At 31.9% G+C, this 20,108-nt stretch overlaps 1 protein-coding gene across 1 annotated transcript; it reads left to right on the top strand.

The window, feature by feature from the left end:
- Nucleotides 1–972: 972 nt before the first annotated feature.
- Nucleotides 973–2,050, top strand: LOC149565738 (LOB domain-containing protein 11-like). The gene is made up of 2 exons (XM_089817246.1): nucleotides 973–1,276; nucleotides 1,445–2,050. Exons 1-2 carry the CDS (start codon nucleotides 1,106–1,108, stop codon nucleotides 1,742–1,744), a joined length of 471 nt encoding a protein of 156 aa, XP_089673372.1. The 5' UTR covers nucleotides 973–1,105; the 3' UTR covers nucleotides 1,745–2,050.
- Nucleotides 2,051–20,108: the final 18,058 nt, after the last annotated feature.

Raw genomic sequence — 20,108 nt, forward strand, 5'->3', positions numbered from 1 at the left:
TTTGTGACAATGTTTAGTGGTGCATCCATGATGATTCATATTATCAATATTGATGGGTTCAATTAAATATGAAAGATTTTTGTAATTAATAAAGTTTTGAAAGTTAGATTTTTGTAATTAATAGAGCTTTGAAAGCTATTAGGAATTTTCAGAAGGATCCACAATGTCATAATTGAACCACCAATCATTACAAATATTGGAAGTGCTCCATTGTTATAGGGATGGTTTAAATCTGTGCTCCAAAATTTCTTGAATTCATGCAAATAGTCTTTCATAAACATTAAACACAAATATTATTGACCACAGAAAATAAGATGTTAGATGTCTTGTGAGATAATTAATAATGTAGATATCTATGTTATACTCTATGTAAATATTGGAGGTACTAAATTGTAACATTGGGTAAGTGATTGAATAAAACATCATCATCTAATGCATTGTAACAAAGAAAAGCCAGTGAATTTGTTTGCTCGTTTTAAAATTAAAATTAGGGAGGACAACAACAAGAACCATATAAGGTTTGGTTTATAGTGGTTATCTATCGGCATCCAATTTCCTGTGCTAGCTGTTTCTTTACAAAGAAGAGAAGGGACTTTCAAAATGCCCAAATAATCCAAAGCGACAGATTTGTTCCAAAACAGCCTGGATAAAATGGGCATCATTGAAACCGATATTGACAGACACAAAGAAGAATTCCAAAGTATTATAATCAAATGGATTGCCGCAAATAAAGTCATAAAGAACGCTGATAGAGTCAAAATTTACAAACAAAAAACGCGTGGAAAAAAAGTTGATTGGAGAAATGTGTTATTGCTTCTTTGCGTGACTGTATTTTTGTTTGATCTGAATTGAACTTCTATTCTTCGCTTCCTTGAAAAGGATTGTATGTTGAAAATCAAAATTTAAACCATTGCTATCGTAGTGTGAAACACATCACAAGTTAAACGAATCATAAAATTTTCTCAATGATTTACTATTTAATATTCTGCAAATATATCTAAACATCATTCGCTCAGTAGATCTGTACATCTGTGGCTAACCAACAAATTGATTTTCTCACCATTTAAACGACTCCGATCCGCTGTTCTTAATCTGTTTAACGCAGATGGAACTGAAAGTGCTAGAGAATTTATATCCTTGTGGTGCCTGCAAGATTCAACGAAGAAAGTGTGGAGATAAATGCCCACTTGCTCCTTATTTCCCACCAACCGATCCTCACAAGTTTTTACTAGTGAACAAATTATTTGGATCAAGCAGGATGGCGAGAATTCTTAAGGTACATGATTCATGCTGTTTTAGGGTTTAGGAGAACATCTCGTCCAATGGTATTTCTTTTCTATGTTTTGACAAATATATTAGTAGTAATCTTTATCATTTACTCTAACAAAAATATATGAACCTTGATTGAATCTGTCAGATTTTTTATGGTGTTTTATAAATGCAGGATATCCCTACTGACAAGAGAACAGATGCTATAAATAGCATGCTGTATGAAGCAAATGCTAGAGTGGTTGATCCAATCTATGGCTGCACTGGTGTAATTTGTGTACTAAGGAAACAAGTGTTAGAGCTGCAATCACAACTAGCAACAACACAAGCAGAACTCCTGAATGCGCAGGCTAATCTTGTGACTGGATTTCACAATGCCGTTGATATAGATTCTACATCGAGTACCAACTGGAACTTAGAACAGTATAATGCTGGTATGAGAGTATTTCAAGATGATCAGGATCTGTTTGGATAGGAATACATGATGATCTGCTAATTTCAATTAAGTAGTCTTATTGTTTTACGGATCGGCTCACATATCTGTAGTAGTCGAATAGTGTCCTTTAATTTTGGGTGTAGGCTACATGAATTCTATGGTTTGTTATCTCTTCTTATCGATCTATTAATTAGAAATAAAGCATGGAGAATAGTTCATGTATGGGGACATACAATATGTTATTGCTATATGTTGGTTGTACGCGTATTCTCTTAAAAAAGTAGTGTGATAAGTGCACTAATGTTAAACATAAGATCAATGAAAATTAGTTTGGAAGTTTATTGACATGACTATTGAGAAATTTAGATATTCATTCAAAAAAATTAATTTTAAATAATGAGTGCCATAACAATAATGACATAAAATAATTTATAAATTCAGGGGAAAACATATACAATCAAACCACTCATTAGAAATCATAAATAATTAAATATAAATTTGTGTTGTAACTTTCATTAGAAATCATAAATAATTAAATATTTATTCGTGTTGTAACTTTCCTGTAGCCTTTCTAGACTCTGATCCCCCCCGGGAAGTTTCTATTACCCCAACTTTGAGGAAAAGTTGGAATGGGGTGTTTATGGGATCTATGGAGACTACTGCGATGGTGGATCCTTCAAAAGTCGTATTGAGAGCTGCTGGCCCAGAAAATTTTCTATTGGACTCTCTAATAGAGAGCATATTCTCTTCCTTCAAGCTATGCTTGGTGGGAAGGTTTCTAGCATTTAGACAATATCCTGAGATGGTCAGAAAATGGAATGGCGATTGAAAACTTAAGGCTAGTCTCGCAGCGTCAACGCTACCCTGATGTCCTTTTCTCTTTATATTGATATTAGAGAACGATGTGAACATGGTGTTTTCGGGAAATTGGAGGGATAGAAGCCATCATTTTCTATTGGCTCGATGGAAACCACAGTTTAAGGACCTTCATCATTTGGCAGGGTCGTCTACTAGGGATTGGTAACTCGTTCGGATATTTCATCACTTTAGACGATGCTACTAGTTCTAAGTCTAATTTGTCCTTTGCTTAGATCTGGGTTAATATTGTCATTAACAAACCTTTGTCAATTACTATCTCAGTCAGCTCCAAGTGGGGGAAGACAACCTAGGCACTAGATTATGAGAATGCAGCCCACTTCTGTTAATGTTGCTCAAAATTTGGTTACATGGACCCAAATTGTAAAGCATCGTTCCACAAAAATAAGGCAAAACTATAATACCCTTTCTTTCCAAGCTTGCTGGTAATGAGGTGGGCTTTACATCAGTTGGCATCCTTGTTGTAGTGGAGCCCATTGAAGTGTGATTGGACCTCCCATTGGTGGCAAGAGGTCCCCCCGTTGCTGGACCAAGATGAGGGAGTGACTATCCCGAAGGGTTTATAGGACTAAATCTTCACCAAGTAGATGAATGAGATATTAACCCTAAATACTTCCATACTGGATCTAGCTCATAAATGAAATTGCTACTCTGTAAAATCTAAGTTCGTTCTTGGATAAGCATATTTCCTTCTCAAATAAGTATTTGGTAATAATGATTAAATACAAGGATATCTCCTAGCTCTTCCTCAATATAAATGCCCTAAACTCTCAGGGTAAAAGGTATCTAGTTTGGGAGAATATCACCAAGGTTTTATTCACTAATGGTTATCTTCTTTCTTTAGGTGACTTTAATAATCCCCTTTTAACCTCAAAAAAGGATGGAGTTTTAGGAGACTTAAATGATAGTATGGTAGATCTAGGAAATTCATTAGCAAGAAAGATCTAATGGACATTTACCTGTTGGGCTCTAAGTTTACTTTGTCTAACAATAGAAAGGGAAAAGATCTTACCAAAGTCCTATTGGAAATATTGTTACAATGGTTTCCTAGGTGGGACATGTCTTCTTCCTCTACCTTCCATTCTCTTTCCAAAACAATAGAAAAGGACCACACTTCTTCCATTATGACATGATGTGGCACTCCCACCCAATTTTTTTTTATGATGTTCATAAGTGGTGGAATATCAAAGTTGACAGAATGACTATGTTTAGGTTGGCTAAAATTTTTAAATGATTAGACAAAGGTTATTTAATGGAGTGAATCTTCCTTTATGAATATCCTCAAACAAAAAGTAATCATTGAGGGAAATTATAAATGGCCATAGGAAAGTATGGAAAATGAGGGAGTAATTATTGATTACCATGTAGATGAAGACATGTAGAGGAAAAATGGATGAATATAAAAAACATGGAGAAAATATTTTGGAAGAAATGTTCTAGAATCTAGTAGTTGTCAAAGTGAGATAGGACCATCTCTTTCTTCCATAGGTCGACATATGCCCATCATAAGAGAAATGCTATCACCACTCTCCTAGATGATAACAACAACACTCTATCTAAACTAAAAGAGCTATGCAGATGGGATACCTAATTCTTTGAAGAAACTCTTGCTAACTTGAATATTGTTATAGATTTGGAGATTAGAGATAATCTCATTAATGCCATCCTTACTATACTAAATAATATTAATAATGAAATGATCCTATATTTGGTCACTAAGGAAGAATTCAAGATGGAGGTATTCTTTATGAAATCTTATAAGGAACATGGATTGGATAGATTTCCCCATGTGTTCTTACAATTTCTTGGGAATCTCATCAGTGGGCATCTCTCTAAGTTGCAAAAGTTTTTGTTAGAATTGGAAAACCTTTAAAAATCCTTAATGAAATGTTTATTATCCTGGTGCCTATACACTAGGTGCCTAAATCTCTTGTAGAATGTTTTCATGTCATCTTGTACAACAATTTTTTTAATGTTTTATCTAAATTGCTCACAAACTATCTCAAGTCCCTATTGGTCAAGTTTATGAGCTCCTCCCAGAAAGGGTTTGTGTGAGATTGGAAAAGCCTTTGTGTAGCTATCTCAACACATGATATAATTAACTCTATCATAAAAAGGAAATAGGTCTAGAATGGCTCTCAATTTGGATATCTTTCAAGAACATGATAGGGTCAATTCAGATTTCCTATGCTAACATGTTTAAGATTAGATTTAGTTTGCATGAACTATTGAGTTTATTTGTGTTATGATTGGGTTGATACAGTTCTATATTACTAATATTGGAATGGCATGGAGTTCCTTTACCTCTAGATGGGATCTCTAGAAAGATAACCCACTCTCATCCCACCTCTTCATTATGGTGGAAGACATTATTTGATAGAACTTTATCTCCAAAAACAAGAAATTCTCAATGTAAGGGGTTAAATTGGGAATCATCCCTTCAAGGTACTTACCTTGGCTCCTTCTGACTAAGTGTAAAGTCAAAAAATAGTTTTTGAAATGTATCTTGGAATAGTGCATGGAAGGAAAAGGTCCTCTACAGTGCATGGAAACTTTAACTTCTCTCTACTTCTCTTCAGGATATCCATGTTTGTACTTCCTCTCTCTTTTTAAAATCTCAAGCTCTATGGCTCAAATACTCGAGAGGATTTAGAGGAACTTTCTTAGGACTAGAGTGCAAGAGAAAATTAGGATCACCTTGGTCAAATGAGAAACTATGTGAAATCCTAAGCCTATAAGAGGCTTAGGCATTAGAAAGTGGAAGACCACAACAAAGCTTTCATCACTAAAATTGGTTGGCATTTGGCCCAATTCTTACAAGAATTGAAATAGATAATGAAAGTCAAGTACTTAAGTGACTCCCCATTCACCTTTAGTATTTTTTATACGAACCTTCCCTATGGCTCTAGAATTTGGAATAATGTCATCTAAAATCAAACTTCTCTCCAAAGGGGTCTATGATGTTGTGTTAGTAAGGGAGATAAAATTGGATTCTGGGATGATAACTGGATGGGGGGTAAGCCTTTCATTTTTAAAAAATTTGGTCACCTAAGTAATGCATTAAATGAAAACATGTGGCATTTTGTCAATGATTATTTGACTCCCTCACATAAATAGATATACTTTAATCATGATTTGAGGGGAACTCCCTAGAATTTATGTTAATGAATTACAGGACCTTAATAGACTCTTTAGTATCCTAGTCGCACTTTGACATGATAGATTCCTGTGGGATAGAAACCAATCAAAAGAATTCACTATTTTCTCCTCTAATATTTTCTTGTTTGGTTTCTCGGTTTCTAGGCACTAGTCCAATAAAGTTTGGACTCAAAAATACACACCCAAATGTAACTTCCCCTATTGGGCCATTTTGCATGTAAAATTTGTAATGTCCCCACTTTAGCAATTAAATTAATTTCTTATGAAGTCATTAAATAAATTAAAAATTAAAAGGTGACTTTATATTTAATTAATTTAATTAATTACTATATTACAAGGGAAAAGCTTCTAGAGTATGTATTAATTATTGGAAAGGGGGAAGCCTCTAGTAATTTAATTTTTTAGAAGCACAATTAATTATTGTATTGCAAGGGAGGAGTTTCTAGAGAGTGCATTAATTATTGGAAGGGGGAAGCTTCTAGTACTTGCAATTAATTAATATTTGGTTTCCTTCTAGAAGGGGCTAGGGAAAGTATTAATAGAGGTGGGCGAGTCATTGTTTAACATTAGATGATTGTGAATTGCATTTGATAAAAGCTTGGAGGTGTGTGTTAGAGTTTTGGTCTTGGCATTAGAGGATGTTCATCCTCTCTTGTAACATTCTAAACATCATTTCCTTGGGGTTTGGCCTTTTGAATACATTACTATGTATTTGATTTTATCATTTTGAGAACTAATATTATTTTAGTAGTAGTTCAATCTTCAATTTTCATAAATTCTTTCATGCTCATGTTATGTGGATTGAAACCTATGCAAAGACATTAAAATTGCTTTAAGCAATTGGTTTACTTCTTATACATTTCTAGGGTGCCCATTATAGTGGTATTAGAGCTATATGTCCTACCATCCTATGGAGGTCTTATAGGGAATTTGGGATAGTTGCATAGAGGGAAAAGTGTTTGACAAAATTTATATCAATCTAGATCAGGAAAATGTAATGTTTAGGTTACTGGGTATAGTAGAGGAGTAGAATAGGCGAATGGATATGATGTTTTAGCTTATGGTTAGATAGATGGGGATTAATATTGATGATTTGTATGTTGCTCTAGTGTAGGAGGTAGTTGATTCCTCTAGTGGGATTAAGACAAGTATAGAGCCACCTAGCTCTAATGTTGGTGATGTGGCATTTCAGTGGAGTCAGTAGATGTGGGTTTATGTTCTAGTATTATTGATTCACAATATAGTGTTGAGTCATGTGTGCAGAGTCAAGAGTCCACATATGAAGCTTTGTTAGTGGATGATGATTCAAAAATAGTGGGATTAGGAGAATGTGATGACATTGACATATCAATAGCCACTTTTGTGTTAGTTGAAACATTTGACGAGGAGTTTAGCAGTATGCATGCAGTGGTTGATGTGTGTTCTAATGATGGCGCACATGTTGATTATGAGTTTTCATCAACTATAGATTTAGTTAAGTTTTCTGTTGCAACAGTTAGTGTTGTTTCCATGTCCACATATTTTGATGTGGCTACACGTATTGTTGATATAGTTAGCTTGAGTGCATATGGTTCACTTGTTATTACATCTTCTTCAATGCATGTTGGTGATGAGGGTGATTCTAGTCCAATATATATTATGTGGGTGGATACAAAGAATAAAAGGTTACAAAGATCTTCTACAAAGCTACCTTCTGGTGACATTCTGACTTCTACATCATCAGCACAAGTTTTGGGTGCTAGGCTATAGGACATATGGTTGGTCCTAATGATACTAGTTTGCAGTTGGTTTAATGTCCACAGGGATGTCATGTACTACTTCAATTGGGATCCAGGTGGAGGTTGGAGTTCATTTTGTTGTTGGATTGCTTGAGGACAAGCAATTTCAAAGAGGGAGAACTATAATGTCCCCACTTTAGCATTTAAATTAATTTCTTATGAAGTCATTAAATAAATTGAAAATTAAAAGTGACTTTATATTTAATTAATTACTGTATTATAGGGGAGAAGCTTCTAGAGTATGTATTAATTATTGGAAAGGGGGAAGCCTCTAGTAATTTAGTTTTCTAGAGGCACAATTAATTATTGTATTGCAAGGAAGGATTTTCTATTGAGTACATTAATTATTAAAAGGGAGAAGCTTCTAGTACTTGCAATTAATTAATATTTGGTTTCCTTCTAGAAGGGGGTAGGGAAAGTATAAATAGAGGTGGGAGAGTCATTGTTTAACATCAAATGATTGTGAATTGCATTTGATAAAAGCTTGGAGGTGTGAGTTAGAAATTTGGTCTTGGCATTCAAGGATGTTCATCATCTCTTGTAATAATCTAGATGTCATTCCCTTGGGGTTTGGCATTTGGAATACATTACTATGTATTTGATTTTATCATTTTGAGAGCGAATATTATTTCAGCAATGGTTCAATCTTTAATTTGCATAAACTCCTTCTTGCTCATGTTATGTGGATTGAAACCTATGCAAAGACATTAAAATTCCTTTCAGTAATAGGTTTAGTTCTTGGGCATTTCTAGTGTGCCCATTACAAAATTCCTCATTGTTGATAATCTAAGAGGGGATTCCAATTTCATAATAGATGTATTATCTACAAAATAGGAAGAGGATTTCATTAATTACTTTTTAATCTCTTTTTTGTATGTCTCATAAATATAGGAATCCCTTTTCAGAACATGCAACCTTTCTTGTGTCTTTGGGAGAAGCATTCATCAGTTTGTTGTCAATTGGTTGATCCCATCAGTCCACCAACCCACTCTATAAATAATATTACCACTACATATTTATTGGAATTTTTGGAAGGAAATGAACAATAGGTTTTTAGGGAGGAAAAAATGGAAGTGAAAGGGATTTTTTTCATGACTATTAAGAAGATACGTGAAAATTTCACCATTGCTACTTGGAAGAAACCTAACAGATTTCCCTTCCCCTAGGATTGTTAGCTGATGACTGAGTGGAAACTACCCTTGGTAGCTAATAATTTTGATAACTTAAAACTTTTGTCTTGTGCAAATACATGTTGGCACCACTGCCCCACCTTCTTTTCATTAGATCAAACTCAAATTTGATGGGGCATCTAAGAATTGGATTATGGAAAGAGGAGGGACTATTTTTGACAGAGAGGGAAGGTTGATTATGACCAAATCTAGGAACTTTGGTTTGAACTCCTCTAATATGAAGAGAGATTTAACACTCTTCTACAATACTAAATTCATTTCATATTTAGGGAATCATAGGATCTAGGTGGAAGGAGATTGTAAACATGTCATTTATGTTTTCAATGACTCTTTGAATTTTTTTTGGTAGATCACAAGTGTCCTATGAGACAAGTTTTCGCTACTGGGAAAAATCAATTAATTTATTATTGAACACATGCACTAGGAAGGAAACAAGGTGGCATAAAAACTATGAGGCTTGGGGTTAGAGTTGACTGGACTAAGGTGTTAGTGAGAGTTCGTGCCCCTACTTATGCCCCTACCTATGAAAATTCAAACTCTTATTTAGAATGGAGTTACATGTAATCACTTGCATAATTATATCGTTGGATACTCTTACTATCTTGCCTTATAAGGATTTTGGCATCTAGATTATGAGTAATGACATCAATTATTGCATTACATTACTTAGACATTATTTTATCATCTATAGTTTTTTTTAGAATTATTCCCTTACAGAATTAGGAAATACTTTGGGCCATGTCATCAAGTATAATTGGGGATGGTACTTTAATAATGAATTAAAAAGATCTCTTTTTTAGAAGTTGCTTTGATTTATCTTTCTCACATGTTGGAGTCTCGTAGACCTATGGTTTCCATTCAGGCAAAGTAGAAAAAAATGTAGCTAAACGAATTTTCTAGAAAATCTTGTATTTTAATCATTTCACTAGTAAATTTCCTTTTACAAAACACAACTCATGCAAGGACATTTACAACTTTATCTATATTTATCTCAAATATTTTGGGTTGGAAGAAATCAAGGAACTTGTGTTACTGGTTGATATGGGAGGCCAGAGGAATATCATTGAGCCCTCTAAGATTTAAGATGCATGAAAGAAAATGAAATTTCTTCAACATTCATATTGTAGGGTGGGTTGTTTCCTTTTATGTAGGTCATGGATGGTTTTGATGAAATGGTGTCACTACAACAGGTTACTAAAACCCACTATTAGTAACATCAATTTTGAAATCTATGAGGAATTGATCATCCACACATCTATTCTCTTTGTAGAAGGAAGGAAATGGATGTGGATTACTAAGGTGGATGATAAAACTATTTTGAATAGATTCCTTAAAGAAGGTGGGGAACCAAATTGCTTGAAAGGTGGTATAGGGAAGAAATATCGGGCCATGGAATGATGTTTTCTTCTTGATTATTAAGTATCTCACGTTGGAATGTAGACATAAGGTAGGTTACTATTACCATTTCCCTCTGTTAAATCACTTTTGTTGCAATGATGAAATTGACCTCCCTTTGTTGTTACTTCATCATATACAAATCTCTATTATGGATCTATGTAAGTGTAGAGAGGATGGAAAAATATATATTATCCTTTAGCAAATCTCATTTATTGATTGATCCTCCCTAAAATATTATTTTCATTCAAACCCTAATGCCTAATTTGGTCCATGTAGCTATGTTGTCATAAAATCATTCCCAAATCACCCACTATTTCCCAAGATTCCTCTTCCTCTAGCAAGTTGATTCTTGAGGACCCTTCCAATGTGTTTTGTGCTCAATTAAACCCTAAAATAGATCTCATTGTTTATTTGGGTAAAATTATTAGGGAATTAATAGGGGTAGGAGATGCTTTCATAAGCTTGCCTCAAACCTTGGTAAGAAAAATGATTGAAAAATAGGAGATCCCAACAGAATGATTAAAGAGAAATGTGTCTAAACTTCACCTCCCTTACAACATGCTAGCATAATTTTGTAGTCATTATGATGTATGTAGTGGTGACTAGCCTTTAGTTAGTAAAATAAGAGATAGTGGAGGGTAAAGATGGGGTAGGTGAAAAACTTTCATAATTTCTATATGTTCCTAACCAATTATTGGCTAGATGTGTTGATGTTAAACCACCACCCCCACCACCCCCACCACCACCCCCTAGAGAATGATGAGGAGAAATGAGGTTTAAATATTATTTTGTGCTGATTATTATTTGATGTTAGTTAATGTTATGCTTAATTTTAAGCCTTTCATGGCTGTTATCATGGATGTTATTGATTGAATTATTTTTTCTCCCATGAAAAATTGGTATGTTATCAAAAACTATATTTTTAAAAAGTGACATTAATTTTGACACACATAACTTTTTTGTTACAATTGATATCAATGTGATTCTTTCGAATTTAGTTTTTTAACATCCATACCAATACCATGGAGGTGATATGATGTCTTTATCCTTAGTATTTCATATTTTATCAAAGTTTAAACTTGACCTAACACAAATTTGGACATACATGGCTTTTGACATATGTAACTTATTATATATTTACCCAATTTCAATTTTTGTTTTGAATAAAAAAGGAGTTGAATATGGAGACTGTAGTTATTTTTCAAAAAAATTGTTCTATTATTTGCTATTTTTCCATGAGTGTCCAATTTATAGGTTTATTTTTTATAAAAAACCTCTATTCAATTTATGTGCAAAAACATATACCTAAAAAATTCAAAATGTAGAAAATTCATAGTCATTAGAAAGATCATTTAGAGTACTTATACCATGAAAAATTACATGACTTTAGTGCTCCATCTGAACTTGGTAAGTGAGCTTGGAAGCCATCAAAAAATAGTAAATCTTCTTACACTTAGGAAAAACCTACATTTACCTTATTACGATAGAAACTAATTTTCTATCAAAACTAAAAACACTAGTTTTGATAGAAACAAAAGTGTCTAAATTCTATCAATACTAATAACACTAACCCATGGGGTTAAATGGGCTACCCATACTTTTGATCGAAATGACATTATGTAGTTTCAATGGAAAATACCTAATGCAGTTTTGATTGATTCAAGTGTAGTTCACCCTTAGAGGCTTTTATAAAAATAAAAATTGTCATAAATAAATTTCATTTTTTTTTTCAATTTTAATATTCAAATCCAATTAGATAATTCAAACTTTAATTGGGAGGGAGGAAATATTTCACAACTTGTCGATTTTTGAATTTTGGAAAAAAATTGAGAAATGGGCAATAAAGGTAAAAGAGCAAGTAAATATTCATGAAGAACTAATGAAAAAGAAGATGAAAGTAATCAAAAATATTTAGTAGGATACTAAAGGAGGCAAGGTGTGTACTCATGCAATATTTTTTCCAATGCATATTTAATTCATATAGTGTGTAATTTCATATTGTAGACTTTTTGTATGAATACAGTTAGGATTAGGGTTTATCTAATTAAGAATATGGTAAATATAAAATTAGGGTTACTATTAACTAAATATTAAGGTTTTATTGAATTATGAATATTTATGATTAGGTTTTATTATATTATAAATATTTAAGATTAGGGTTTATTACATTATGGTTTTTAATTTATGAATATTTAGAATTAGGGTTTATTACATTATGGTTTTTAAATTATGAATATTTAGAATTAAGGTTTATTACATTATGGATTTTAAATTATGAATATTTAGAATTAGGCTACATTTTAATTATGTGGTTTTAAATTATGAATTTATTTAGGAATTAGTTAAACATGACAACCTACTGAGGTTGGAGAAGGTTCATCCCAAGTTCAAACATGTAGGTATGCATGCATCTCTCACAAGTACAATCTCTCTCTAGATTTCTACCTATCTAGAGGAAAAATCATCTTTGATTTTTAATTTTAGAGGCAAATCCCCTTACAAACTTGTTTCATTTTATTTTTTTATATCGTGCACATGCAATAGTAGATGATGAAAATGTTGGACATGAGGAAATTGAATATGAAGTAATGGATATCAAAGAAGGGCCATCTAAAGGTTAGATAAAATTATATTTAATTTAGTTTACTTTTTATGTATATACACATATGTGGACCCTGAAGAGAAGTTGTATTTGAAGTATTTATTTTAATTTTTCTTGAAGCCCAAGATCAAACACCAAATGAAAATGTTAATCTAGCTCAAAGTTTGAAGAGAAAAATTAATCATAGAAACATAGATCATTTAATTGAATGTATGTGGAAAAATTTAGAAATATTCTAGTCAACCTATACATACCACAAAGAGAAAATTGAATAGAAAGTATAAAGAAATAATTGCACAATCTAAGAATCTTGATACAACACTGAAAACAACTATTATCAATTTTGCTTCTTAAAGATGAATTGAAAGAGTCATTGAAACTATTGGGTATAAATACAACTTTAAAAAGGAGGAAGACTTCAAAACTACAAAATGATATTGTTGAAAGTGTTAAGGAAGGGTTACATTCCATTGGACAAAAACTAGATCTATAGATAAATCCATTGCACGAAGAGTGATATTTACATCTACATTAAATAAGAAATTATGTTGAAAAAGATAGATCTCTTCACTATCATCTCATATTGGGTATAGTTGAATGGCAATATTACATTATCTGAAAAGAAGAAATAATTTGGATGATAGTGCATTGGAAGGAAATTGGGCACTAATGTGTACAGTTCCTTGATCTAATAGGATTATGGAAATAGTTAAGAACTTAGTCATTCAATTTTGGATTGATAATACTTGTCATTCATCAAATAAAAGAGATATCACTAAGTAGAAGATTGGGCCTAAGGAGTATCTTCAACATGCAAAACATTGGTTGGATGTCACACAACATAAATTTTATCTCTCCTTTTGTAATTTAAATCTAGACACAAAGATTGGACAAATAATGTTTGAAAGATTGAAACATGTTGTTATTGATATCATGTTGAATTTGATTTTTACTATTAAGGTTTTAGAAAGATGATAGAAGAAAGTGGTGGTTCTCAAAATTCTCTTCATAAACAATCGAGCTAATTCATAACATCAATCTTAAATGCAATAAACCAAATGATTAGGCAATATGTGAAATAGATTGGATAAGAGGAACTTTTGAAACATGTGGTACCTTAACCAAATTTCCTTTGAGAGATGAAGATACTGATATGACAAGGATGCTAAAATGTAGGAGATAGAAGTACGTAAAGTCAAAAAAATGGGAAAAAAAATCAACAAGATTGGAATATGTAGAGGATGACATACCTGTTGGAGAATTTATGTTAAATTTTCATAAATTGATTCAACCATATATATGTCATTATTTTTTTCCTAAGTGGTAAGCAAAACATTTTCAAAAACTAAGAGACAATTTCCCACTATAGATAATTTTATCTGTTGTTGACTTTGTAGATAATTACTCCATTTCTCAAAAACAACTTCAAGAAGAATACTTCTATACAGAGTAGGTTACTATTATGCTTCAAGTGTCTTATTGAAACATGCACAAATTGATTTGGATGGTGTGGAAAGTATAGATCAAGCAAAAGTCATTAAAAAAGAGTATCACTTTTACATTAGTGATGACAAAGAACATGACACACATTTTGTGGAACATTATTTTAAGACATTTTTTGATTGTTTAAAAAACAAAAGCATGAAACTAGAAAAACATTTTGTATCATCAAATGGATGTGCAACACAATTTAAATCAGCTAGACCATTTTATGCATTATGTAGATATCATTGATACCTTAATATACTGTATATTTGGAGTTTGTTTGAGAGTGGACATGGAAAGGGTGAGCATGATGGTGTAGGAGCTTGTATCAAACATGCTTTAAGAAAGTATCAAATAGAATATAAAGAATATTGCATTAATAAGGCTCATGATGTGGTTGAGTGATGCAAAACACATTTTACGGTGCCAACAAATACAGATAACATGTCATCACAAGTGAATCAAGTCATACTGGTCATTTAGAGTATTTTGGGAGGTATCAGGTACAAACTAATTTGAATATTATTTAATTGAATCAATTTTAAATTAAATACATTTGTGATAACTAAATTAAGGTACACATACATGTTTTTAAAACTCATTTTTATATGTATGTATGGACCTTACATTTAAGTGTTGACAGAAGATCAATGCATGCATGCAAGAGGGTAGAGAAGACATAATCTTTACATTCAGTTATGAGTGTAGATAGTAATCTATGGTCATTGTATGCAAGAGAATACTCATGTTTTTGTCCTGATTGTATTGATGAAAAATATGATGGTTGCATTAATCAAGAACATGGATGTGTGGGTGAATGGACTTTGGTGCCACTAGATGTTATCAATACAAATGAGTTTGAGGATGAAAACTATGATGATATCCCATTGATTTCTAGTCATTATGACCATATTTAAGGATTGATCAGAGTTGGTATGTATTTCATAATTTTTGTTAATTTATTATATATATATATATATATATATACTCATGTACATGACACATAGAATTTATATACAGATACTTTGTGTAGGGAATGTTTTTGGCATGTGTAGTAATGGAAAATCCTAAAAATTTAGGTATTAGCTATTATTTATTATGTTGCACCATACAAAGAGAGAAGCTAACAAAGACTAAAATAAGTGATGGAATTATGTTTCCCATAGGCTAGTGTATAGTTGAATCATGTACGTGTATGTACATCTATGTTTTTTATGAATTCAAATTTATTGAATTATTTGATTGACCTATATGCAGGTTCTATTGTTGTACAAGGAACATATTTGAAGCAAAATAGAGTATGTAAAAATGAGATTCATTTGACTGATTATCAACCTAACAATAAGATATATCAGTATAGTAACCATGTTATTTCCACTAGTCTAACTCTTCACTTGGTCAAATGACCTATAATACATAACTGGAGGCTCGATATTGATGATCATAGGAAAATATTAAACGTTATCCAACAATGAGCTAACCCACTTGATATGAAATAGAAATAGCTTGTAATTTGAAACAACTTGAACATTTTGAAATTTGGTTGAACTGTTTGAAATATGAAATTTCGTTCAACAATTTGAAATCTGGTTGAACTTGATCATTTTCAATTTTTAAATTGGTTGAATTAATTATATATTACTTTTACTCTTTCATTTAACTTGTGAAGCTTAAGTTGTTTATATAAATTAGGAACTTGTATGTAGTAATTAGGACATATGCCTCTAAGGGAAACAAATTCAAACACTTGTCTTAAGGGGATCAAATTAGGATTTGTTTCTTAAGGGGATGAAATTAGGACTTGCAACTAATTAAACATTACTTTTACCTTTTCATTTAACTTGTGAAGTTTAAATTGTGATTCGTAACTAATTACAAAAATTAGGAACTTGTATACAACTAATTAGGAAATGTTCCTTTGAAGGGGAAAAAATTCAAACACTTGTCTTAAGGGGACAAATTTAGGACTTGTAAGTAATTATATATTACTTTTACTCTTTCATTTAACTTGTGAAGTTTAAATTTTGATTTGTAACTAATTATAGAATTTAGGAACTTGTATGCAACTAATTAAGAAATATGCCTTGAGGGGAAGAAATTCAAACACTTGTCTTTAGGGGATCAAATTAGGACTAGACTTTAATCATATCTAAATATCACTTGTATTATTATGAATTAGGAACTATATAACTAATTAGCAACTATGTAAAGTTAATTACCTAACCAATTTCATATGTACATACATCAATTTCATAAACCAACATAATGTAACATAATGTAACATAATCCAACATAATCCAACATAATCTAACATAATCTAACATAATATCCAACATAATAGAACATTATCCAACATAATTAACATGTAAAAGAACATAGTCTAACACAATCCAACATAATCTAACATAAAAGAACATAGTATATATGTAAGTCAATCATCAAACATGTATAATCTAGATGAAAGTCTAGATATAGTAACAAATAATAAATACATTTACATAATCTAGATGAAAGTCTAGATCAAATAATCTATTATATGAAAAACCTATAGAGTGTTAGGTGCAGGACTATCATCATGACATCTCCTCACATTGCACTCTGAAGACTAACTATCAGGATGCTTACTAGGATGTGTTGATCCCTATATGTATTCAAGAGAAAGTGAAATTAATGTACATAATTTAATATTTAATTTAATCTCTTTTAAATTTAGAAATTGCATCCAATTTATATATCACATTTAAAATTCACATGTTTCTAATTCAAAAAACTTAAACTCACTTATCCACTACTAACATCATCGAATGAGTCTTGATGACATACATGATCTGGCATCAAAGATGGAGTAAAAAGAGGAATGCCCCCCTACAATACATACATACATACATGTGTGCAACAAATCAAATTAAAATATGTAAATTTAATTTCAAATGCACAATATGTATATGTCCAAAATTATTACCTGTAAAAATGTGTGAAATTATAATTTTTTTTGGAATGTAAAAAAAAACTATAGATTTACTTGTGTAGATGTTGGCATCTAATAATAATCAAACTACCTAGCATTTATTGAGTCCACCAATATATCTAGATATTGTTTTTCCTCATCTATCTTTATCATTGCATCTACGCTAGCATGACTAGTGGCTAGCACATGTCCTAATAATGATGAGCCAATTGGACTGACTAGATGAGATGGCATAAAAATACAATCATTGTGTGTCAAAAAGTCCATCCATCCTATGGTCAACAAGTTAAATTCAAAATCATCAAACCTTGCATCCAAACTCTAATCATGCTCTACATTGGCTGAAGGGTCTGTACTACTATGTATATGTCCCTTTATAGAATAAGAGTGTTCAATAGGTGGATCATGATGTGTACTACCACCATGACTAGTACCTAATCGATGAGAGAAATGTGCCTGAGGATGTGTACCAATATCATCATCGACACAATGTCAAACATCTAATATGGGTATGCCAAGATGTTGTGACATAAATCTTTAGACACCCAAAATTTGGCAAAGGCCTAAGCTACAAAATTTTGATCAATCAATGCAATTTAAAGATGAAATTTGAGGAACACAACCAACTTTCAAATCAAGGATCGTATCAGGTCATTAATTAATCAAATTGTCTATCAAATCAATAAGACCTAAATCGACTTTAAAAAGAGGAGAAGAACAGTTCAAAATCATAAAATGAAATTCAAAAAGGGAGAAGGAAAAAGACAAATTTTTGAAAATAATAGAACATTTATTAAATTAATAAAGTCATTTATCCTCATAAAAATGAAAATTCTCCTTTTACATTTTAAGGAATTGGAAAAATCCTCATTTATCATCAAATCTAAGTCTGTTGGGCTCTTCGTCCTAGTCCCTTATGAGATATTTTTAATTTCACCTCCATCCTCTAGTCAAAGGTAAAATCTCGATAATTACCCCAACGCCTTCTAAAATCCAATAAATAGAAGGGAAATTAAAGAGATAAAGTATCCAAGTTTTAGACATATACATTGTAGGCACATTCTGAGTTATCATCTTTTTGAATTGTCATTATAGCAAGTTCATTCCATTTTGATAGTATTTTAGCTTTTTTTGCATGTTCTTTTGCGTCATTTTAGCACATGTTTAGCTTATTTCATGTCCATTTAATAACTATTTATATTTTTCACTCACATACAATCTTCATTTTAGTCATAAATCTTGCATACATTCTTGTAGATCTACATTTAAAACATAGTTCCATTCTAGAATTGTCATTGAGATGTTGGTCTATGAGTTTTCTTAGTGGTTCTAGTTAGGGAAACATGAGACACTTGTAGAGTTTACATTTTGACAATGATCTCTTGGGTTCAGTTTAATTTTTTGTCATTTTATCTACACTCTACATTAGAGTATCATGAATACGCAAAAATATCATATACAAATTGGCACCCACCATGGGGCTTGACCTCAAAGCCTCTCTATTCTTCAATCTTTCTTTCTAATCTTCTTATTTTACTATAGATCTAAATTTCTTGTGTAGATTTGACTGGTTATAGATTCTACAACATTTTGGAGGCTTCATAATAGCAACAACAAGCTCTCAAAGGCTTTCTCGAATGTACAAAGGTCAAATAAATAGTATTCTGATGCTACAACACTTCTAAACTCTATTTTAACACTTTTGAGCAATTTTTTAATGCATTTAAAGCTTTCTATAGTTCATTTAAAGATTTTTGTAGCAAATTTAAACATTTGTTTAGTGCATTTAAAGTTCCCCACAATGCATTTGACACTTTCTATAGCACATTTACTAGTTCAAATAGTGCATATGGAACATTCTATAACACAAATGCTTATTCCTATAGTGCATCTGATAAAATTTCTAAATTACTAAATTTGACTTCCAAATTAGATTATCAACTACTTACAAGTCTCTTCAAAGCTAATGGGAACTCCCAGACTATGGATAGCATGCAATAAGAATGAAGACCCTCAGAAAGGTGCCTAGCCTTTGCTAGCATCAAATCAGGTAAGTGGACATTGGCCCTTTTCAATACAAAGTGAGATATTTCTAAGTACAAAACCTAGTTTAATAGAAATGTTTAATCTCATTGACCTTAACGAGAGAAGGCCTATGCTCTCAACTCTTTTGAGTTGATCTAAATGCCCAAAATTCTATAAAGATTAGTTATAATCAAATGAGGAAACAACCCACACATAGCTTAACTAGGAGCCCCTTGTACTCTATAGTATAAGGTTTTATAATTAAACAACTATGTTTGTTGTTTTCGGGAGTTCAGGACAGTAGTGATATGCTCTTACTCTTCTAGAGTGATCAAATTCCTAGACATGTTTGTGCTTTCCATTTTCTTGCTTTCCACTAGGTAGTATTACTTAGCCATAGAAAGGATACCTCTTGAGTTACCTTAGTAGGGTCGGCAAGAGAGAATGCCTCCCAATCTTGCATTCCTAATTGAATGAAAACCACCCATGTTTGAAATATAGCCTTCCTCTAGTATTCTTGTAAGGGATTGCACCAAACCTCTTTAGCATTGGTGGGAAGATCTTTATCACAAGAGAGGTAAATCTAAATATTGTTGGTTAAAAACTAAAACCAACTAATCACCAACTGTAGATAACCTTGCTAGGAAGCCCCTTTTCTTCCATTTTCTAGCTATGTGTAGTTTTATATTTTATTGTGGTTTCTACTATTATTGTTCTTGGATGTGTTTTAAAACTTAATAAAAAACTCTAGTTTGGATCATAATCCTTCCAAATGACATAACTATAAATTGATATGAGAAACCAAGTTCAAAATAAGAACACTACTGAAAGACCCTATAATAGCACATTTACTACTTCAAACAATGCATTTGGCCCATTCTATGATGCATTTGAACTCTTTCATAGAAAATTTGATTGCAAA

Source organism: Cupressus sempervirens, chromosome 3 (genome assembly GCF_028749045.1).
Source record: "Cupressus sempervirens isolate cs-2001-9-10 chromosome 3, ASM2874904v1, whole genome shotgun sequence".
NCBI classification, from domain to species: Eukaryota; Viridiplantae; Streptophyta; class Pinopsida; order Cupressales; family Cupressaceae; genus Cupressus; species Cupressus sempervirens.